At 38.1% G+C, this 23085-nt stretch overlaps 1 protein-coding gene across 11 annotated transcripts in view; it reads left to right on the forward strand.

Moving 5' to 3' along the window:
- Positions 1-23085, forward strand: part of dennd1a (DENN/MADD domain containing 1A) — a 547788-nt gene that overhangs the window by 474353 nt on the left and 50350 nt on the right. For 10 of the 11 annotated variants that reach the window (XM_080211932.1, XM_080211937.1, XM_080211934.1 and 7 more), the window contains exons 17-19: positions 339-410; positions 4729-4785; positions 6543-6674. In XM_080211932.1, the coding sequence (XP_080068058.1) occupies positions 339-410; positions 4729-4785; positions 6543-6674 (261 nt within the window). Of the gene's footprint in view, positions 1-338; positions 411-4728; positions 4786-6542; positions 6675-17022; positions 17666-23085 lie in introns of those variants that run through there. The other variant, XM_080211943.1, reaches the window with a different exon arrangement.

Raw genomic sequence — 23085 nt, forward strand, 5'->3', positions numbered from 1 at the left:
CTGTCTGTCTGCTTTTTATTACATATTGGTAAAGTTATTAACATTCTGTAACAAACAATTTATTATAGCTCAGGTCTATTCAGAAATTAGCATTTTCATTGTTACAATCAGGCATCATATCAAGCTACATTAAGTCTGGAAATGCACCAGATTCGTCGAGGGATATGCCACTGCCCCAAATCACTTGTCCTAGTTATTACTGGAGAGTCCTTGTTAAAAAAACATTTAAGGCCTTGATCCTCTGACTGGAGCATTGTGAGAATGTGTTTGCTATGTTAATGGATTTGTGACATTATAAATGTGTTATGCAAAGGAATTAATCACCATTGTACTAATAGAAAGGAAGTGGAGCCATTATAAATACAATGAAGACGAAGGCAAATCCTGCAATGAAGACTGTATACAAGTTTGTAAGTAGGCAATTTTAACATGTTTGAGAAAGATGGAGTTTTGTGCTTCTGTGAATTTAAGTAAATCAGTTTACGATGACCATATGTACAGAAGACGAATATTAATTATGCATCTTGCTGAAATATTTATCTTCCGTGATGTGTTTGTAAGTGAAGAGTTGGCCTTATTATTAGGGGACTTCAAAAGCTCATCAGCAGTATATTCAGATGTTTTAGCTGCTCTGGGTTGAAATTACAAGTGAATTTGCAAAGGATACTTCTCTAGTTTCTGATCGAACCCTGGTTGAAAAAAGAATAAAGCTTCATTTCGTTCAGAAGATGATTGGTTGTGCTTTCATGCCTATGTGCGGCCTTTCTTTCTCTACTAAGGCTTTACGAATTACAATCTTCTTCTAAATACCTGTTATCAGAAGTATAACAACATTGGAGGCTAAGGAATAATTCATTTTATGTGAGCATATGAGAGGTGGGGGGAGATTTCTACTGGAACAGGCAATGCTAAGAGGTTTATTATCATTTTTGAAATAATTATGAAGCATTTTGATTGGGTGAAAAGAAGAAGATCATTGCGTCTGGTTGAGGAGTCATTGATGAGGGGTTATCGAGTTAAAACTCTCTCTGGTAGACTAAGGAAAATGTGAAAATGTATTTTGTGCTGAAAATTAACAAGGAGCTATTGCTACTACAACATTTAAGGGAAAAGTAGATGAAATGTTTCAAGCCAACAAACGAATTGTCCAAGAAAATAACCACTACAAGTACAATGGACTGAAAACTGTTGCTAAGATTCTGTTAAATTGATTGACATCAATATCAAAATGGTATCTCCTGGATAGTCATCTGGGTTTAGTGTAATAACCCTTCCTCCAAGGTCCTCCAATAGACTTCCTTCACCTACTAGGACTGATCATCTAATTGACTATAGGTGCCAACAAAGAAAGAAAAGCACAGGTGTGTATATATAGAAGATCTCAAAGGACCATTATTGATCATGTTTACAAATCATTCTGTTAAACCTTGTTGTTCCATCAAGTGATACAGATTGTGATAAGAGAATATAAATTGGTATGTGGTGTCAGAAGTTGTAAGTCCCCAGAAGCAAATGTGTAAGATTGCATTGCACCAATCATTTGTATGTTGCTACCTGTGTTTATTATTAGACAATTGAGAAAGACTAGATGGACACAGTGGCTCCAGTGAGTCACCTACCCTGAATTAGTTTAGCCTTTTCATATATATAGTTAGAATGTTAGTTCTGTTTCTAGCTCAAGGACTGAACCTTTTCGTTGTAGATCTTTGTCTAGCTAAGAACGATCTTCTGTGGGATATCCCCATTTGAATCAGTCCTTTTCTGTCGGATATTGTGAACAGATTTAGCAGGATTTTTATTTCTGATGAAAGATCATTAACCTGTGCTACGACTGGAATGGGAAGACTCTGTGGTTTCTCTAGCCGCACTGCTTCACAAGTTGCACCATGTGTAAATGTTTAAATCACTCACCAAAATAGCCACTTGTTTGCCTTCACAACTGCTAGATCCAGTGTAGAAAAGATTTTAACCAGATTTCTTTGAATAAACACAGGATAATTGATTGCTCGTGAAACAAAGCTTATTTTTTAAATAGGTTGCAAATTGTAATCTGGAAAGGTAATGATTTATCCCTTTCAAAATCCCAACACACACACAAAACAAAGATCAAGACAAATAAGTTCTCTGCAGAGTTTGGTGCAAGGCTAAATCTGTCCATAATATTCTGCAAAAAAGGAATGATTCAAATGGAGAAGTTAAATTAAAGAGGAAATATCCCACTAAGGGATGTTTTTAGCTATAGAATGCTCTATAACAAAAAGCTTCAATCCTTAGACTGGAAACAGAACTAAAGTTCTAATTAGATGCAAATGTTGAAGGGTAAAATATATATATATGGTAATGCTAAGCTAATTCAGGGGATAAGTAGCTCAATGGGGGCCCCAGTGCCCATATAGTCATTCTCAATTGTCTAATGATAAACACAGATAGCAATATCAAACTGATAGGTACAATGCAAGCTTGCATTGTGATTTCCAAGGACTTGTTACTTCTGACGCGTGCCAATCTTATTGTAATTTGTATCACTTTCTGCAGTGAGATAGCTAGATTCAACAGAAGAATCTGTAAACAGGGTCAATAATGGTCCCTAGAAAAGGGATAAATTTTGAAGATATCTTGATGTTGTTGATTTGGTTTTCCTGTCTTTGTCACAGTAATTTTTCTGGAAATCCTTTGCAAAAGATCTTCAGTGAAACACTGTCTTTGTTAACTCCCACTTGTCATAGCTTTGCAGACTTTATAATGCAGAGTGAGAAAAAGAGAGGAGCAAACTCCCTTCACATATTGCTTTAGTTACAATTCCAGTTGGTGTTATAATTGGATGAGAAGATCCCAGAATGGAACCCTGGCTCAAAAGTCCATAACTTTTAATTTTTTTCCATGAAGCATGGAGGAAGAGTCAGACAGCTGCCTATTAGTTTTAACAAGAAAAAAAACATTTATTAAACATGAAAAAATTGAATTATAATACAATACTAAGCTTGCCTTAACACAGATTTTAAGATTAACACGCTTTATAAAGCACATTGTAAGATGCAGTGGTCTCATTAACACATAAAGTCCCTTTTAAATACAAGATGATGATGGGCAAATACACTCTCTGTTCTGAATCCCAAATGAATGTCTGTGGTTGCCTCCTCAGAATTCCCCCGCATGATTGTCACAAGCGAGTTTCCAAACTCCATTCCCAAAAGCACTCTTTAAAATCTCCTCTCAGAATACTTTCCCTTAGCAGTTTGCATTCTGAAATTCAGACCAGGTTTTCCAAATGGCAGTTTTAAACCAAAGCTTAGGCTCCACTTTTAATCGTGAATCTAGTCCAAGATTTTGCACCAACCCATTTAGGATTTATTTATCTTGATTTTTATCCAAACAGTTTACAATTGCGTTAACTCTCAATTCCCAGACTCTTATTAAAATGACATCAAACATTTCATCTACCTCTGAAATCTGCTTTCCCATTTACTGTCTCTTTAACTCAGAACTCTTAGTTTACTCTTCCTTTAATTCTTCTGAACAATACCTTGCGTTCATTTAACTCCAGTCATCTGAAATATTTTTTCTGTCCCTCTTCCCTGGTTATCTGGACTGTATCTTGTTCATTAAGAAGCTTGCAACTTTGCAGTTCCCTTTCTCTGTCCAACTTCTCCTAGCAGGGTTGAGAGCTGTTAACTCCTCAATGGCCTAGTCCCAACTCCCCTGGCTTCCAGTAAAAACTAAGAACAAAGGAAAGCCTTCAGTCTGGAAAGTGACCCCCTTATTTATTCTTCACACCGTAGCCCTCTCTAAATGTAATAGAAACAGAATTGGAACTTAACCAACCCTCACACATAAAAACATCTTTGTCCAATGTGAATTTAATACAGGTTTTACCCTTCTAAGCACAAAAACATTAAACAGATTTAAAATTAAACTTTATTTCTAACATTTACCAATACAAATATTGGTAAATATTAGAATTCCCTAAAGACTAGCTTTTTTTTTTGCTAACACTTCCAAGACCCACACTGAGTTCAAGAAACATGTTCAAGCAGAACTTCTCCCAAGTTAGTTGTTTTTTTAATAGCCAATTAGCTGGAGCTCACAGCCTGGTAACAGGGATTTTTTTAAATTTACCTCAAGTAACAAAATAACTCCTGTCCTCCCAGGTGTTTCACTGGTCACTTGGCTGAAGTTATGTAATCTCTTGGAAAAATCAGCTTGCTCGCAGACCAAAGTGAACTTGTAACCATTTAGGAAAAAGCTCAGGAACATGTCCAAATAATGTAATGTCCTTTGAATTTTTAAAAAGCATATAGCTCTTGGAGATATGAATTCCTAGTAGTTGAAATATTATTTCCAGCTGTAAAGTTGCTGCCTGACCAACTGTGTATTTTCAGCACTTTTTGTTTTTAATTCAGATTTCTAGCAGCCACATTATTTTGAATTAGTTGATCCTTTATTTGACCAAAAATGTTGGTATCAAAAGAATAGAAGTGTTTCAGAGCTTTTAATTTTGACCTTGATAGAGTGCTGACTTCATAGTAATCACTGGACAAGCTTGAAATGTCCATCAGTATTTCAAAGTTTGCACTTTTCCCTCTGAACTTGTGTTCATTATATTTTCTCTTCTTTAATTGTTCCAAAGTAGGAAAAATAGAAATGGCTTAATAGCAAGCTTTGTTGCTATTGGAGACACATGAAGTACTGTGAAGAGGTTTTAACTTGAATTCTTTTCTGCAATACTAGGCAAAAGATCATGCAAAAATGGGAATAAAAGAGGTGAAAAATCGTTTGAAGCAAAAGGTACTTTGTTCTTCTTACCAAGCATTAAGTACCAAACCAGTAAATGTATAAATGTATTATCTGATCAATATGAAATTGTTTGAAACATTATAACCATACTTGAGAGTGCATTAACAGAGGCGATGCTGAGTGGGCTTTTAGAAAAATATGAAAGATGCCCAAGGTCTCTTAATGCAAAAAGGTGGTATTGTTTCTACCTGAGCTTTACTTTGATATCTGCACAGATGATTAAAATACGAGTTAGATGGTGGGCAAAGCTCTCACTTAATGCCCCAGCAATAGGCCTTCATCTCAACCTCAGCCTCAAAAGAACATCTTGCTGAATTTTTTAATGTTTTTATTTATTATAACACGGAAAGTCGTGTTCTGATTGAGTGAGAGTACTGCACCGGTTCTTAATTTATGGTTAGTTCCCATCCTGTACACTACTGTCCACTTGATAGAAGGTTGAAACTGCTCAAACTCATTCCACTTTGGATTCTGTCCTGTCACGAGATTGAGTTATTTCATGTTCTGGATGCAAAGGTGCAGTCGTGTTCTAATTCAGTTCCAAATGTGCTAAAATAATCTCAGATTTGTCAATATGTTTTCGTGGAAGTTGTATTCTAGTTCCTAATCTGTCCAACTGAATTCTGTCAAAAATTCTGAACAGAACTATCTCTCTGATTTTATAAAAAAGTTTGGATTGGATAATAACAAGCATCATGTTAGCATAGCCAAAATGCTGACCTTTTACACCATATGCATGAGTTAGATGTTGAGGTTAAATCTTTGCCTAATCATAGTGGTCTAGATACACACATGCCATTTTCATTGAGCCATTTATTTTGGTTTAAAAATATGGCAAATTTTAATGGCTGTCGTTCTTTAAAAATCCTATATAATTAAAGCCATAGAGTGCATAAAATCCCTACAGCGCAGAAGGAGGCCATTTGGTCTATCGAGCCTGCACCGATCACAATCCCACCCAGGCCCTATCCCCTTAACTCCACTTATTTATCCTGCTAATCCCTACCAACACTCAGGGGAAATTTATTATGGCCAATCAACCTAGTTCGCACATCCTTGTGACTGTGGGAGGAAACTGGAACACCCGGAGAAAACCAACACAGACACAGGGAGAACATGCAAATTCCACACAGACAGCTACCCCAGGCTGGAATTGAACCCAGGTCTCTGGTGCTGTGAGGCAGCAGTGTTAACCACTGTGCCACCGTGCTAGCCTCTTACTTGGATAACCCTGTGAACTATCTAACTAACTTCAATCATAAATCTCATTCCCTAATATTTCCCTGACCCTGACAGCTTTCCAGACATTTGGGAACTTTTTTTTTCTGCTGTGTCCCCCAATTGCTGATGAGAATGAGGCATCAGTGATACATAGGTCCTCAAGACTCACATTTATAATCAGGTTAGCTACAGCAGTTATCCTGATGTCAGTCTAACCTTGCTAAAAGTGGGTATGACTTTGTTTTCTGATCCAACATTTTCAACCTCCCTTTTGATATGTCTTAAGAGAAGATACTCATTGATTAATGGATTGTTCTTCTCTATGCCACGCTGACAGTTCAATACAGTTATGTCTTTGTTTGCAGTAAGTGATTGATGCGTCACTGACTGTGATTTTTTTTATACTTTTCTTGTCTTCCTAATATCATAATGCTTAGACAGCCTTTTCCCGTAGTACCTTCTCTTTACCCCTTACCTTTAATCAGGAATGTTCCTGGCCATGCAAATCACTTTTTCCTACCATGCAGGAAATGGCAGAAAATGGCTACTCTGTGGCAGGAGAGGATATCCATCAGAAGAGTATCACATCCCCACTGTCTGAGAAGAAAGAAAGCAAGCAGCGAGAGGACCGGCGACCAATAACTGTGCACTTTGGACAGGTACGTAGTTAACTTCTTCAATCTGTGCACTGAATTGACCTTGCTACAAGAAAGGAATATAATCACAAAAAGTGGCATTTCATATCATTCTGCTTTTTTGGTGACTAATTGTACGTAAATGAAGTGATTCCTTTCGTTACACTCCGCATAATCTTTCCTCCTTTTGCTGAGCTGTTTGCTTTTTTCTTATTTAATTGCCAGGAGCACTCCGTAGCTGGTCATTTAGTCTTTATTTCTTTTGCATTCTGTTCCTTGTAAGAATTATGAACCCATTAGGCTACAATGAACCGATGACACTATTAGTTAAGCATTGAAGTTGGTGTTAATGGAGATGAACTTAACATGGAATTGCAGCATGCAGTTTTAATAACTGCATTGCAGCTGTTCAGAATGGACAACCCAAAATCTAAATTATCTACTAGTGGGATTTCATAGTGAAAATTTGCGTACATCAAACTGTTATCAGTATTAGATCAGAAGCTAGCATTTTGCAGCAGGAGTGATTTTTTAGAAATGCATTTATTGCCCAATCCTATTTGCCCTTGAGAAGGTAATAGTAAGCTTTCATCTTGAATCATTGCAGTTCATGGGGCAAGGTGCTGCCACAATGCTGTCAGAGAGTGAGTTCCATGACATCGACCCAGTGATGATGAAGGACTGACTATATCCTTACTGTGTGATTTGGAATTGATGGTGTTCCTATACAAATGCTCCCTTTGTCCTTCTAGGTAGTGAAGGCTTTGGTTTCTGGAGGTATTGCTGCAAAAACCTCGACTAATTTCTACTGTTGCTAGTGCAACCTGCAGCCTTGGTGTTCTGGTGGTGAAGAGTGTTCAAGGCGGTGGATACGGTGCGAATCAAATTGACTGCTTTGACCTTGATGGTGCCAGGCTTCTTGAGTGTTGTTACTATTGCTCTGATCCATGCAAGTGGAAAGTTTTGCATCACACTCCTGACTCCCTAAACTCAGATCTTTAGTAGTGGCTGCAGCATGTATGTGATTGGTCCAGTTATGTTTCTGCTCCATGATGATCACTAGAATGTTGATGGTGGAAGGTGCAGCGATGTAATGCCATTGAATATCAAGGAAAAGGCAACTCAGTCTCCCGTTGTTGTAGATGGTCATTATGAGAAGCTTTTGTGATGCAAATATTATTTGCCACTTGGTGATTTTTGACCAAGCCCTGTTGTGTCTAGGTGCAGACTACTTCATTTTCTGGCAAATTGTGTGTTTGTATGTGAAACTGCAAAAAGTGTGCGTATCCAAATTGTAGCTAAGTTATTCATCTGTTTTTCACTTGTTCAAAAATTATGTCCTACTCTACAGTGTATGGAGAAAAACCTGATGATGACAGATTTTGAGTGGCTGACAAAATTCTCCTAGGACTATCGGTAATATATGTCATGTTTTAAACTAGAGTGCTGCAGGTTCAACAGGGACTTCTCTCTTTCTACACAAAAATAACTCTTAGAACAGGAATTTCAAGATCAGTGTGACCTATTATCCAGAAAGAGTTTTAATTGTGAGGCAACTGCGGAAAAAGAATAGAGTTTTATGATACCTGAAGTAGAAGGTTTAATTTATCTGGGACAAATTTCAGAAAGGAGCAACAATAAGCATTTATATAGAGCCTTTGACACATTTTCTTTTATAGAGATACTAACTGGCGTGATGAATACTTCCTAGTATTTTCTGTTTTATTTCAGAATTCTAGCATTAATATTTTTTTCTTTTCTTAAAATCTCTTCTCATTACTAGTTCTCAATCAGGCTACAAGAAGAAACATGCTACTGAATGAACAGAAAATATTGGATATAAGTTTAAGTAAGTTTATTAGTGTCACAAGTAGGCTTACACTAACACTGCAATGAAGTTACTGTGAAAGTCCCCCAGTTGACACACTCTGATGCCTGTTCAGGTATACAAAGGGAGAATTTAGAATGGCCAATGCACCTAACCAGCACGTCTTTTGGACTATGGGAGGAAACCAGAGGACCTGGAGGAAACCTACGTAGACAAGGGGAGAGCGTGCAAATTTAATATAGACAGTGGCCCAAGCAGGAAATCGAACCCGGGCCCCTGACACTGTGAGGCACCAGTTCTAACCACTGTGCCACATGCACCCGTAAGAAGTGAACTGGGGTAACTATATGTTGATGATTTTATTCCTAGAAGGGAACTCTTCAAAGTCCAATTTTCCTTTTAGGCTATTGTCAACACATTATTTAATAAACTGTTTATAATCATTATACAATGAGTTTTTGCGCATGGCATTCTTTTTAATTTTGAGAAATCAAAAGTACAATTTTCTTTTGTGTCCTTAAATAATTATTAGATTCCACAGATTTCTCAGCAACTCACCCAGATGTCTGTAAACACTGAATCAAAAAATCTTGGTGAAACCCTGTCCCTCAAGAGGAAGAATAAGCTTCTGAATACCCCCAAAGCTGTTCAAACCTAGGCTGCCTCACCGATTGCACACCTACCAGCATTTCAAGCTCATCTCCCTGAGATCCTGTCTCCCTGGATTTCCATGTCTATCGTCCAGCCTCAACTTACTCGCACAATTTCAGCTCTTTAATAGCCAGCTGGCTTCACTGAGCTGGAAATGCCCCTGGATCTCACCAAGCTTCAATCTGTCCAGCTACACCAAGGTATAAAGGCTCCCAGGTCTTCTCCTGAGCCCTCATGCTTTCCAGCGAGAAGCCTGTGATTGTCTGCCACCTTTCCAGACTTCAGGACCTCCGTTGAACCCTATATACATAGAGCTATCAAAAGGCTTCTGAGATCTCTCCTAAGCCCCAATGACACAGAGCCAGCTAACATCAACACTTGTGCTATCTGGAGCCTGCAGACAGCAGCACCTTTTCAGTATGACCTTTTCCCCTGCTGCAGGCCACTTACTTCCCCAACAAACACAGAGATAAGTTGAAACCCTAGAACTTTCTCAAGCTTCTCCATCTCCATGACAATGTAGCCTTCCAGGGCTCGCTTTTAAATTAATTGTAGCTTTAATTCCCAAAACAAAAATACTCTCTGGGCTGCATTTCTTTGCAAGCAGTGTAGACTGTGGACTGTTTCTACTCTCTGGAAAATATAAGCCCACCTGCTGTTTTATAATCTTGCGTCTCGAGCTGTTAACCCTTTAAGTCAACATGGCCCTGACCTATTAAGTGTCATAGACTCCATGATGATTTAGTTGCATTTATCCCACTTTCTATAGTTAAATTTAATCTTCCCACAACTTAAAATTACCTCTAAAATATCACTGTACATGATGAACTAGGTATTTATAACACTTCTGTCCCAAAGAAAAATGAAAATGCCTCACCAAGTGATGCTATTTTATTTACTATTCAGAATATAACTTATATATGTTATATATCTTAAAACTATCGCAAGCATGCAATGTGCACAATAATCAACCCCCCTTTTTCCAATAAAATGAACAAAAGTCCTTCAGCATTCTGCTGAATTCCATGTGGTGAAAAATAGTCCTTGCAAAGTTTTCTGAAACTCTTGCTCTTAGTGTTGTTATAGCCCAAAGATCCATCTAAAGGAGGAGATTTCCCATTGTTGTGTATAGGTGAATTTTCAAACTCTGTTTTTAAGAGAGCCTAAACTGATTCCATCTTTTAATCTTCATTGTCCTCCGCGTCTGTGGCTTTCTCATCTTTAAACTCCACAAAGAAAGCCTCAGTTAAGTCCACAGTCAAATTGTTGTCTTTTTCTTTCACTGTATTTGTATCTTCCTTTTCAAAGGTTATTTTCCAAACGTGAGCATTTTAAATTCTTTTTGAGATAAGAACAACTCGTTCCTTTGAACTAAATCTTCCCTCGCTCCTTGAAGAATGTCACTCAGATGTTTTTTATGTTCGGGTGGGAAGGTCCCATATTTTTGTTTGGTCTGATTTTAAATAATCTGATTTTTTCAATTTTTCCTACTACGGTCTAGAATAAATTTTATTTAATTTTTTCCAAGAGATATTAATAGTTTCTTCATTTTGGACTTTATTGTTCTTTCTGATACTTGAAGTTTTCCATTCAATTCTCAAATCACAACACTCCAATCCTGTTCAGTTTATAAACGGTCTTTTACTAATCATCCACTTGCGTGGATTCCTGCTGCTGTCTCCTGTATCTCAGCACTGGCAATGCCAGGAGTCATTTGACCCTTTCAGATCACTTTGCAGTCTCAATCCTTTTTGTAAATAATTTTTATTTGACAATTCTGCAAGCATTCTTGTGTTTCTCATTACTGAGATGTACATGTGAGGTTTCTTTACTTGAATGAGTTCTTTGCCCAACTGAATCACAAACAGGCAAGGAGAGTTTATTCACAGGAACAACTTTGGAACTGTGACGCTGCATCCCAGGTGGTGGAAAAACAATACTGCCCATTATATAATTGTCCAGTATATAATCTACAACTCCAGACTTACAAAACGCCTTCACCAGAGCGCTATTTAAGTTTACTTCATGCAAATGAATAGACACATACTTCCCATCAATAGCTGTTAATATTGGCCCAAATCCTTTGCTAACAAGCTCTGAGCCAAGCCAGTAGCTCTCAGGATAACAACTTTCCTAGGCTCTTTAAATGGAGCGACTTTGCCATCAAATGTAAACTGCTTAGAACCCTTTGCATCTGGAACTATTTCTAAGATAAAGCTATTAGATCTTACAGTCTTCTATTTATAATGCAGATTTCTCTGTGAAAATACATGTCACCTGCAGTACTGCAACTGATTTAACATCAATTTCATTTCCTGGAATGATCTTTTCTGAGAGCTCACTCCTATTACTGCCACCAGTTTACTTTTCAGTTCCCAACAATTAGATGTCCTGTCCAATGACAACAGAAACATACTGGAGTTCTTTGAGGATGCAACTAGGAGAGTTGACCAAGGAGATGCAATGGATATGATTTAATTGCACTTTCAGAAGATTTTTGACAAGGTTTCACATAGCAGATTACAATGTAAAATTAAAGCCCATGGGATTGCGGGTAATGTCTTGAGATGGATCGAAAGCTGGTTAGCAGATAGGAAGCAAAGACTTGACATAAATGGATGTTTTCTGATTGGCAGGAAGTGACTAATGGGATGCCACAATAAATGTTCACATTATGTTTAATGATTTAGAAAAGGGAATAAAATGTGTTATTTCCAGATTTACAGGTGATACAAAGTTGGGTGGGAGGATGAGCTGTGAAGAGGATGCAGAGATGCTTCAACGTGATTTGGGCAGGCTAAGTGAGTGGGCATATGCATGGCAGATGCAGAATGATGTTGATAGATGAGAAACAGCACAGTTGTTAGCACTGCTGCCTCACATTACCAGGCATCTGGGTTCGATACCCAGGTTGTGTCACTGTCTTTGTGGAATCAGCATGTTCTCCCCATGTCTGCATGGGTTTCCCCTGGGTGCTTCGGTTTCCTTTCACAGTTTGAAAGATGTGCTGGTTAGGTGCATTGGCCGTGCTAAATTGACCCTCAGTGTACCTGAACAGGCACCGGAGTATGGCAACTAGGAGATTTTCACAATAACTTCATTGCAATTAATATAAGCCTGCTTGTGAGTAATAATAAATTAACTTTATCTTCAGTTATCCATTTCGGTAGCAAAAATAGGAAGGCAAATTAGTATTTGAATGGGTGTAAATTGACAGAGGTGACTACTCAGCGAGACCTTAATGTGCTCATGTGTCAGTCGCTGAAAGTAAGCACACAGGTATAGCAGACAGTAAAGAAGGCAAATGGTATGTTGGCCTTCAGTGCGAGGGGATTTGAAAATAGAAATAGTGATGTTTTACTGCATTTGTACAGGTGTTGGTGAGGGTACATCTGGAGTATTGTGTGCACTTTTGGTGTCCTCATCTGAGGAAGGATGTCCTTGCTATAGAGGGAGTACAGCAAAGGCTTACCAGGCTGATTTCTGGGATGGCAAGTCTGTCATATGAGGAGAGATTAAGTTGGTTAGGATTATATTCGTTAGAGTTTAGAAGAGTGAGAAGGGATCTCATAGAAACTTATAAAATTCTAACCAGGTTAGACAGGGTAGATTCAGAAAGAATGTTCCCAATGTTGGTGGAGCCCAGGACTAGGAGTCATAGTTTGAGGTTATGGGGTAAACTTTGTAGGAATGAGGTGAGGAGCAATCCCTTCATCAAGAGAGTGGTGAATCTTTGGAATTTACTACTACAGAAAGTAGTTGAGACCAAAACATTGTGTGATTTCAAGAATAAGTTAATATGGTTCTTTTTTCTTTGGTACCTTTTCATAATTCCTAATCAAAAAAGCCAATTCAAATTAAGTCCAATCGTGGGACCCACTAGGGTCTAAAGAGATCATGGGACACAGGGAGAGGGTGGGATTGGGATATTGATTTTGATGATCAGTAATGATCAAAATGAATGGTGGAGCAGGCTCAAATGGCTGTTGCCATTCACTCAGGGATAATTCTTTCCCTCTTCAGAAAAGTCACAGCGGTTGACAAAGCCATCCTGTTTTTCAATCAGTATTGCAAAATCCGCCATAGAAACCTTATCAATTTCAGCCTCAGCAAATGTCAGCACTCATATTTGCCTGTGGATTTGAAATCCCGCAATAGCAGCAATATTTACAGCGTCAAAAAGATAAAACAATTTACAATATCTGTCTTATACTCTAAAATTTCAGGTTAGTATGAGATCAACTGTGGTCAAACGCACTACATTGTCTGATCAATAGCAAATGTGACCAAGACAGATCTCATGGATTTCTCAGCAACCCAGCCAGATGTCAGTAACAAGTTATCAAGTCTCGATGAAACTGCATATCTCTCACCAGGGATTCCAAACTTTTCATTTTTGAAGATCAAGGCTGTGAATTCCCTCGAGGCTGCTCAGTTTGGATGCCTCAATGACTGCACACCTCCTAGTATTTCAGAACTGTCTCCTGAGACATGGTTCCTTGGATTTCTGAATTGCGCTCCAGCTGCCACAATCTTCCACAATTTTAAACCTTTAGTTGCTGGCTAGCTTCACTAGGCTAGCATTGTCCTTGGACTTCAACAAAATTGAATCTCCCCAACTATGCCAAGCTATAAGTTGTTCCTAGGAATTCTTTTGAGAGCTAATCCATTCTAGCACAGAGCCAGTGACTTTCTACCACCTTAGCTCTCTAGAACTCATCCTAAGTCCTAAATACAAGAGCTATCAAACAATTACTGGGACTAGAGGCGGCATGGTGGCACAATGCTTAGCACTGCTGCCTCACCACACCAGGGACCTGGGTTCGATCCCAGCTTGGGTCTCTATCTCTGTAGACTTTGCATATTTTCCCCGTGTCTGCATGGGTTTCTCCGGGTGCCCCGGTTTCCTCCCACAGCCTGAAAGATATGCTGGCTAAGTGCATTGACCCAAACAGGTGCCAGAATGTGGCAACTAGGGCAATTTCACAGTAACTTCATTGCAGTGTTAATGTAAGCCTTACTTATGACTAATAAATAAGCTTTACTTTTTACTTTCTCCTGATGCCCACAAAACCAGCTAACGGAAATACTTTTGCTGCCTGGACCCCACTAACTGCAGCAACTTTTCAGTTCTTTCCCCAGCTGCAAAACACTAATTTCCCCATCCAACGCAGATACATTAAAACCCTTTCTTGAGCTCCAACCATCTCCATGACAACATAGCCCTTCAGGGTTGAATGTTCTTAAAATAATTGCAACTTTAACTCCAAAAACAAAATCATCTGCATTCTGCAGTCTTTAAGATATTTAACAGTATGTATACTAATTTTAATTGATTTAGCAAAATTTTCAGTTATCAATTGGTCTAATATTCATTTTGTATTGTTCTAAACCTACCTACAAGAACATGACTTTCCTACTGTATGTTTTATGTTGCTCAGAACTTTGTTACAAATTTGCAGCAGTTTTTCTTAAGTTTGCGTAATTTTTGAACTCCTTACTGCTCCTATTGCATGGCAATTGTTTCATTTCAAGGAACACATAAGCCAAACCCATGGAGATTCCAGAACCCACCAGTATAATACATTTCATATTTGCTACAGGAAAATTGCTGTTGGAGCTGAATTCTGAAAAAAATAACCCTTGCCATTTATAGAAGATTTGCTCATTATCATAACTAAAGCTGTTATATGAAGCTTGTAAAGGATTTCATCCATACACAGGAACATAGGAATTAGGAGCGAGAACAGGCAATTCAACTCTTCGAGCCTATTCCATCATTCTGTGATCATAGCTGATCTCCACCTCATCGTACCTTCACTTACCTGCCTTTTCCCCATAGCCCTTTGTCCCATTTTGGTCAAAAATTCATTTATCTATCTCTTGAATCCATTGATTCCGCATCCATTGCACCCTGGGGCAGTAAGTTCCATAGATTCACAACCCTCTGTGAGAAGTAGCTTCTCCTTATCTCTGTCTTGAACCTACCCACTCTTACTTTACAACTATGACCTCTTATCCTAGACTGTTCTAGAACATTTGGTTAACATTTACTTTATCAATCCCATTAAGTATTTTGTATACCTCAATCAAATCCCTCCCTCCCCATTCCTCTGTACTCCAGCGAGTAAAAGAGATAATAACTAAGTAAAGGAGATAATAACAACTGTTGCATTTAGCCAATGCAACCCTCAGCAACTTAGACAAGTTAGAATCAGGTATAGATTATGCTGGTACTGTTAGACTAAAGGAAATTTTAAATGCTACAAGCACAATTTTGCAATTTACTTTACAATTGATTAAATGTTCTGCAGTAAAATAAGGAACTTGACTATAACAAAATAACTGAACTCAATGATTGGAACTTTTTGTTTTAAAGTTTAGTACTTAGTCTGTTAAACTGCTCCCTTTATTTTAAAGTATTTTGTTCTTAGATTGTGAAATTCACACATTTTTCCAACCTATCGTCCAAAGGAAAATTCATTCAATGTCTCCAAGGAGGGTTTTTTCACTTATGCAAAATGATTCCGCAATAATTATCTACAGGTAATCAAGTCTTGTTTGTGCAACATAGAACGGATGGTCAGTAAAATGTAAATTGTTCGTGAAGAGATTGACACCAGAATTCCCTTAATTTAAAATTTAATGCAATTAAGGAAAAAACTGCAAGTTTTTCAAAAATTATACAATTCTGCTGACTTTTCAGTTCCCTGTCAGGTATGTTGATCAGTGGCTGTGGTATGATACTGGCAGCAATTCATGTTGTGCCTACGTTATCTCTCATTACCAGGAACTGGATCTAGCTCCAGCAAATATTGTTTTTGTGGTTTTGCGAGCTTGGCTCTGAGCTTTAGTTTGTTATTTGTGTATGTGAGTCAAGCAGTGGACTGTGCTTTTGTTCCCATATGTGTACACATTTGTCAGTTCACTTTACTTCTGTATTAGACTGGCCACAGCAAATGAGATTGATGCTAAAATCTACGGAAAGTAGTAGATGTACACAAAGTTACAATGAAACTGGAATGCACACACACAACTGGAGTGAGGAATATACTTAAGCAAGAGCAATAGACACATAACTGAAGCTGACTAATTGATTTTCTTACTATTATTAATTTGTATTATTTGACTAATTCAAATTTTCTTTAACATTTTTATTTGATTAATTTACCAGCTGCTTTGGAATATAGAAAGTATTTATTTGCAAAAGTGAAGAGATGGCAATAAAACTGCATTGAATACTAATGTGGCTTCATGCCATCAAGTTTGTTGAAGCCCATACGTAGGTTAGTGCAGCTGAAAGGTGCAACTTTATAAAATGCAAATTAGTTTCCATAAGTAGCAATAGGTATACAAGCTGCAAAATCTGACCGCAAAATATTTTTCCAATGCAGAATTGCATAGTTTATTAGAAGCTGAAGACAGTAGTTATAATATTTTAAAGCTTTCCTATGCAGATGATGAGACGAGCTGTTTTTCATCATTTGTCAACTGCTTAACACATCTGCCAACGTTATCCTGGTGTGCACAAGCAAGACAGGATTTTAAAAATGCATGCATGTGGATTAGGGTCAAGCCCTGTATTTTTCTAATACAGCAGGTTCGCTGATACAACTGCAGAAGTAGATCTAACCAACAGCAGTGAGATGCCTTAATTGAGACATGCTGTCAAAGTGACAAACACATTTGCATAAAGTGTATTTATTTTCACTGTAACGGTCTGCAGTTTGCTGTTGGTTGAACATTCTTAATCAGCTTTCTCTAACCGAGCCTGCTGAAAGCTGTCCTATACACTGTACTCTTCTACATTGCGTGACAGTTTGTCTAAAGGGGGAAGGGACAGAAAGTTGGAATTTTTATGCTGCTGTTTTTGCCATTTTTCTATTAAATCAGCAGGCACATTTACAACCCAAATGCCAGTGGACTTGTTTGCTTGGAGAGAGCACATGAAGAAGGAATGCTATTACTATTGCCTTTACCTCGCATCTATACATATAGCTGAAAACTGTGACTGTTGAAAACAGTTTTCCATCCTGCAGGTCTGTCATATGTATTGTGATCTGCATATCAATATTCTTTGAAAATTAGACATCGCCTTTCAAAAAAGAGACGAGCTTCAAGAAAATGGGTGCTCACACTTCAGGGAGAATATGGGCAATAAATAGCTTACCTTTTACCGTTTGATTCAGCAATCTCCAGTGCATGTGTATTGTGGAACAGTAAGGTAGCGACTTTGTTTGGCCTTTGAAAAATATTTTAGCCAAATAGTTCAGGGTGTACCCACTCCAGTTTTGGAGCCATAATTATCTTCAACAATATTTTACTAATTGATATGAGGTCTGGGAAATTTCATGACTGAAATACAGAATTTCATCAGCAACTTGTTTAGAATTACCTACTTCAGCATAAAATGATCCCTAGGTGTCTTGTAACTTAATTCTTTTTCTCCTGGCCAATCCCCAGTTGAGTTCCACCTCAAAAGAGCAGTACACTTTAGATGCTACTATTGTAGGTTATTAATACAGTGGTCGAATTCCACACTTCCATAAAGCAAAACAAAAATCATTTGGAGGAGGAGATGTACTCGACAGTGACAAAACTGTAGAGGATCAACTGGATGTGGTCTCCCTCAAGTGCTATTCACACACTGAAGAGCTAATGTTGACTTATCTCAACCACATCTGATAAATAAATGAACTTTGGGGGCTTCCTGTGAGAGGAGGTTATGAGGGAATTCTCCCCTAACGAGGGTAAAATGGAAGGTTCAGTCATCACTGAGTTGTTACAGCTCTTGTGTTCAACTTGAATCTAATAATATAATGGTTCTCAGAACCCTCCTATCTGACCCTATGATCTCTGACCTGGATAATATCTATTCTTGTGGCACTGTTAAACTAGTATCATTCAGGAAGGTCAGTTAATGCAATTCCTTGAAGAGGTATCTTCACATTTCATTGCACTCATTTTGAGCATTACCCATGGTTGTATCTCAAACCATGTGGTTGAGGAGATAACAATTATTATTTGAGTCCAACAAAGGTCACAGACTGAGCTATTGCTAATGAATTACACTGTGTTTACTGCCTTTTAACTGGAAGCCAATAGTTTTTATTAATCAAATTCAGTGATATGGGAGAACGAGAGAGGCCAGCGTGTGTGTTACAGATGTGGGATTATACAGCAATTCAGATGAATACACTTCATTGAAAACTGCCTTGTTAAAAGAATGTTTCCATGATGTTAATGACATGAAACTCATCCTAGGAACCATTGAGTTATATCAAAATGACAACATGTAGTGTTATTTGGGGGTCTCATGACAACCCTGAAAATAATGCATACCTGACTGCAGAGGGGAGGGTAACTCTGTGCCTTGTGGCTTTTCAGTGACATTGTTATTGTGATGGTATTAGTATGACAATACTGTGCCTTTAAGAAATGTGTTTGAGTCATGTGCATGTGCAGGATCTGTTGTGACAGATCTTGATAGAACATTTGTTTTAATCTGAAATAAAGCTGTTCTGCTGTTTTGAGTGTTTTCCCCTGGGATTTTGCAGAGGGGGACTTAATTGGGAAGATTTATAGGTACAATCATGTGATGGGGTGAATCTAGGCTTACACAGAATATTCAAACTTTGATGCTGCTTTTAAGTTGAGAGTGCTCTCTCTCAAGTTGGAGACTGGAATCTGCCAAGAGATAAGTCTCTTTCTTGGAGATTCTTTTGTATGAGAGTGGATCTTTCTCTGTGAGTTGCTATTTTAGAAGCTGCAGAGAGAGAGGTATCACTTTCTGTCTCTGACATCTGGAGAGTGGATGCTGCCAGAGATGAACTTTACTTCTCTGAAGTTTTGCTGTTTTGAAGATTCATCCTTCTCGGGAAACTGCTGTCTGGATCTCTGTCCAGAAGTGTTAAAGGCTGAAAATCCAACACCATGCGAGCATACTTGTTTTTGTAGTAACTAATTCTGAAGAAGGGTGTTATGTCTATGGAATACTGCTAAAATTGGAACAATAGAGATAGCTAGTTGTTAAACATTATATTTTGTCATGTTTAAGTATTTTAATTGGTAGAAGCTATGATAATTATTTTTGTTATAATCTAATTGTATTCTTAAATAAAGTTTGTTTTGATAAAAAGCTTCCAAGTGAGCCACTTGTATCGTACCTGGAGTGAACCACCTTATGCTCACCCTAATGCCAAAATCAAATGTAAAACTTAGAGTCTAGGTACACTTCATAATGCACCTTGTTACAACCCATTGAGTCCATTATGAATACTTAGCTGCGTTTCAAAAGCTCCAACCACTTATCTCAGAAGGGAAGGCTGAGTTCACGTTTTAATTAACAATTTTAAGTGGCTATTGAAGAATTAGTTATCTGATGTGGTGAGTGAACAGAATTTTTTTTAGCATCAAATTGATCACTGAGGGAATGAAAATTTTTCAAATGAGTTCCATGATTGGGAGTTTTTTTATGCGTATGAGCAGGAACTTTCTTAGATTAACATGGATAATGTTTTAGTGGCTGTGGAGATAGCATAGGGGGTGAGAGACTTTAGGGTTGGATAGGGTGGGGAAGATGGCCTAACATCCTTTAGAGCAAAAGAGCTGAATTCTCAGAGAACTTAAGCAAGCCTTCTGACCAGCTCACCTCATCAATCATCCACTTATATGGCCACTGGATTCCCTTACATACCCAGCTGTCCAGAACAGAAACGTGGTGGATGTGACTCTTAGAAGAGTCGTGTCTGCCAAGCTGGGAGATTTTTCGAGTCGCGTTTTCCACCTCAATGACAAAATATTGACCCAACATTTCAGGTTGTTGACTTTTCAACAGAACTTCAGACAAAACATCTGCAGTACTTTGCAGTGTACAAAATTTACAGTTCTAATCAATCAAGAGTGGGTTAGTTACCAGATTATGCAATTTGTAAATTGTCAGCAGTTCAAATGTGTCTATGTCACACTCATACTCTATGGCAACTGTTAAATTTACAGCTCACTTATTTTCTGAGATTGTTCTTTTTAATCAAAATATCTTTTGTCTAGTTGAAGTTTAAGGGTGGGATTTTCTGGCCATGCTTGCCCCAAGACCAGAAAACCCTGCCTGAGGTCAGTGGACATTTGCATGCTCCACACCCCCCTGTCACCAAGATTCCCATGGTGTGCATGACCAGCAAATTCTGCCCTAAAAAGCCTTTCAAAAATTCAGGTAATCAAAGTGTTATCTTTCAAAATTCTACTGTTAATCATTTTTTCAACTCACAAGGCTGCACGGTGGCACAGTGCTGAACACTGCTGCCTCACAGCGCCAAGGACCTGGATTCAAATCTCAGCTTGGGTCACTGTCTGTGTGGAGTTTGCACATTCTCCCGGTGTTTGTGTGAATTTCCTCTGGGTGCTCCGGTTTCCTCCCACAGTCCAAAGATGTTTGATTAGGTGGATTGGCCAAGCTAAAATGCCTCCTTAGTGTCAGAGGATCTAGCTAGGGTAAATGCATGGGGTTATGGGGATTGGGCCCAGCTGAGATTATGGTTGGAGCAGAGTAGATGGGCTGCACTATAGGGATTCTATATCGAGTGTAAACCTTTCATGTTTTTTAGGCAATAGATGTTATGTCAAAATATTATTTTTAGAGCTGGATATTCTACGTAGATTCCAATTTTTCTGTACTGAATATCTTTTGTAAATTCTGTTTTTTTTAATGTTTCTCTATTGCATATATGAAAAATTACTGAATTTTGTGCAACTGTAATTAATTCACAGTATTCACCAAGTAACCACAATCTTATATTTTAAAATAAATACATTGGCACATAAATAGGATTGCATTTCTCAAAGGACCTGTCTCTGATGACCTCTGAACACATGCAGCATATTGTCATAGTTAGAGAGCATCCCAGCAGTAAATACTCAAAACTGAAAGTAATACAACAGACTGTGCAACTGAACTCAGACTGCTTCTGGCTCACTCCCAATCCACATCTCTGGAGTCATCCATTATTATTATATAATCCTTGACTGAAGGTTTCTTTGGTTGTTGGGCTTTTCATCAAAAATATTTACCATCTGTTATTCTTATAACATGGAGAACACTTCACATTTTAATTTTCAAAGTACATGTTTATTTAAGTTTTGTTAGTGAAGTTCAAGAGCAAGTTAATTCTGAATGGAGATATCCACATAGACAACTAAAGATATGATAAAGTAAGTATGTTTTCAGAAGCAGCTTGAAGGAGGCAAGAGAAGTTGAAAGTTATGAGAGGAATTTGCCAACCCTAACCCTAACTGTAACTCTAACTCTAAACCTAATGCAAAGGAAATTAGGGTTGCACAAAAAATCAGAATTGGAGGGGTTCAGTGTCCTTGGAGTGCTGTAGGTTGGGAGGAGATTGCAGAGGGAGGCTGAGGCAGGACAAGGGATGGATTTGTAAACAATTTTGAACTCAAATCGTTCTTGAACCTGGAGTCAAGGCAAGTGTATGAATATTTGATACTGAGAGTTATATTCGTTTAATCAACTGTAAGATCTTTCAAAAATGGTGGTTGACTTTTTTTTCTACAGGCGTTGGAATGGAATATTTCCTGCCCCTTTTAGATTCTGATTTTTATTTGAAGGGCTAAGTGATCGAAGCATAGTGTCCTGGCATCTTTTGTAAATTGATCTCTTTTGAAAATTATCGTAACCAGTAAAGGCAAGTCCTATTCATAACTTTTAAAATGAGCTGTAATTGATTTGGAGTTGCTTGGAACTGCCTTTTTTTAAAAATGGGCATTAAAACGCTGCAAAAGTTGGCTGACGAGAGTCACCTGACTTGTTCTGTAGATTTTAGTTACCTGAAAAGGACAAAATAAACACCTTGTAGGATTTGATTTATTATTGTCACATACATACAGTGAAAAGCTTTGTTTCTTGTTAGTTATACAGACAAAGCATACCATTCATGGAGGAGGAAACGAGAGAGTGTGGAATGTAATCTTACAGTCATAGCTAGGGTGTGGAGAAAGATCAGTTTAATGCAAGGTAGGCGTATTCAAAAGTCTGGTGGTAACAGGGAAGAATCAATCCTCTCCCAAAACCATCCACAAGAGTTTCTTGACTTGAATGAATCTTTTCTGAACAAAAGATGGTAGTTGTCTCAGATCGCCACAATGAATGTCTGCACACAAAAACCCAAGTTGTGGCTAATTAACTTCAGCCCAGCACCATTGTTGAAATGGGGCTGTGAAGGACCATATAGTAAAGCAGCCATGTCAGTCGCCCTTTTTGGGGGAAAAAACCTTAAGGAATCTCTGCAGAACTATGACTGCAGAGACAGCAGCAGAAAGGACAGCAACATCTGTTACTTTAAGATTAGGAGACTAGAACATCTTCAGGTCTCCAAACCTGTTCCTTCTCAGGTCAACCAGCAGTCAGCTCCTGGTAATAAGAAGTAACTAACATCATCACCTGCTGAAAATCCATTTCTTCGAAGGAATCCTTCAGTAATCCAAATGTGTGACTACAGTGAATGAAACCACTTACATGCCCTTCAGGGGTGAAAACCCTGAATTCTTCACTAGGCATGCAATGCTTCTTTTTTTGACCAGACGAACCACATGTGAATCATGACTTGAAAAAATGCACTCTTTTAATCTTTAGTATTCCTCGAGTACATGTGAGAGTGGTAAGTGAGATAGCATTAGACGTTTGGAGTCCTTTATTTGAACCCACCAATAGCTGGTTACTCAAATTGACCACACTTTTGGGGTCAGAAACACACACATCTTCCTTTTCAAAAGGCACACTGATTACGGATAGTGAAGGAAGGGAACGGTTTCAATTTTCTCTCTTCCCTGTCTGTAATAGAATGGTTAAGGTGAGCATCTGCATAAGGGAATGTAACTATACTTACTGTTATGAAATACCAAGAAAAATCAGATGAACATCTGGCATGTGCAAATTCTTTGTTGGCT

This window comes from Carcharhinus amblyrhynchos, chromosome 25 (genome assembly GCF_965287045.1).
Source record: "Carcharhinus amblyrhynchos chromosome 25, sCarAmb.v2.hapA, whole genome shotgun sequence".
In the NCBI taxonomy this organism is placed as follows: Eukaryota; Metazoa; Chordata; class Chondrichthyes; order Carcharhiniformes; family Carcharhinidae; genus Carcharhinus; species Carcharhinus amblyrhynchos.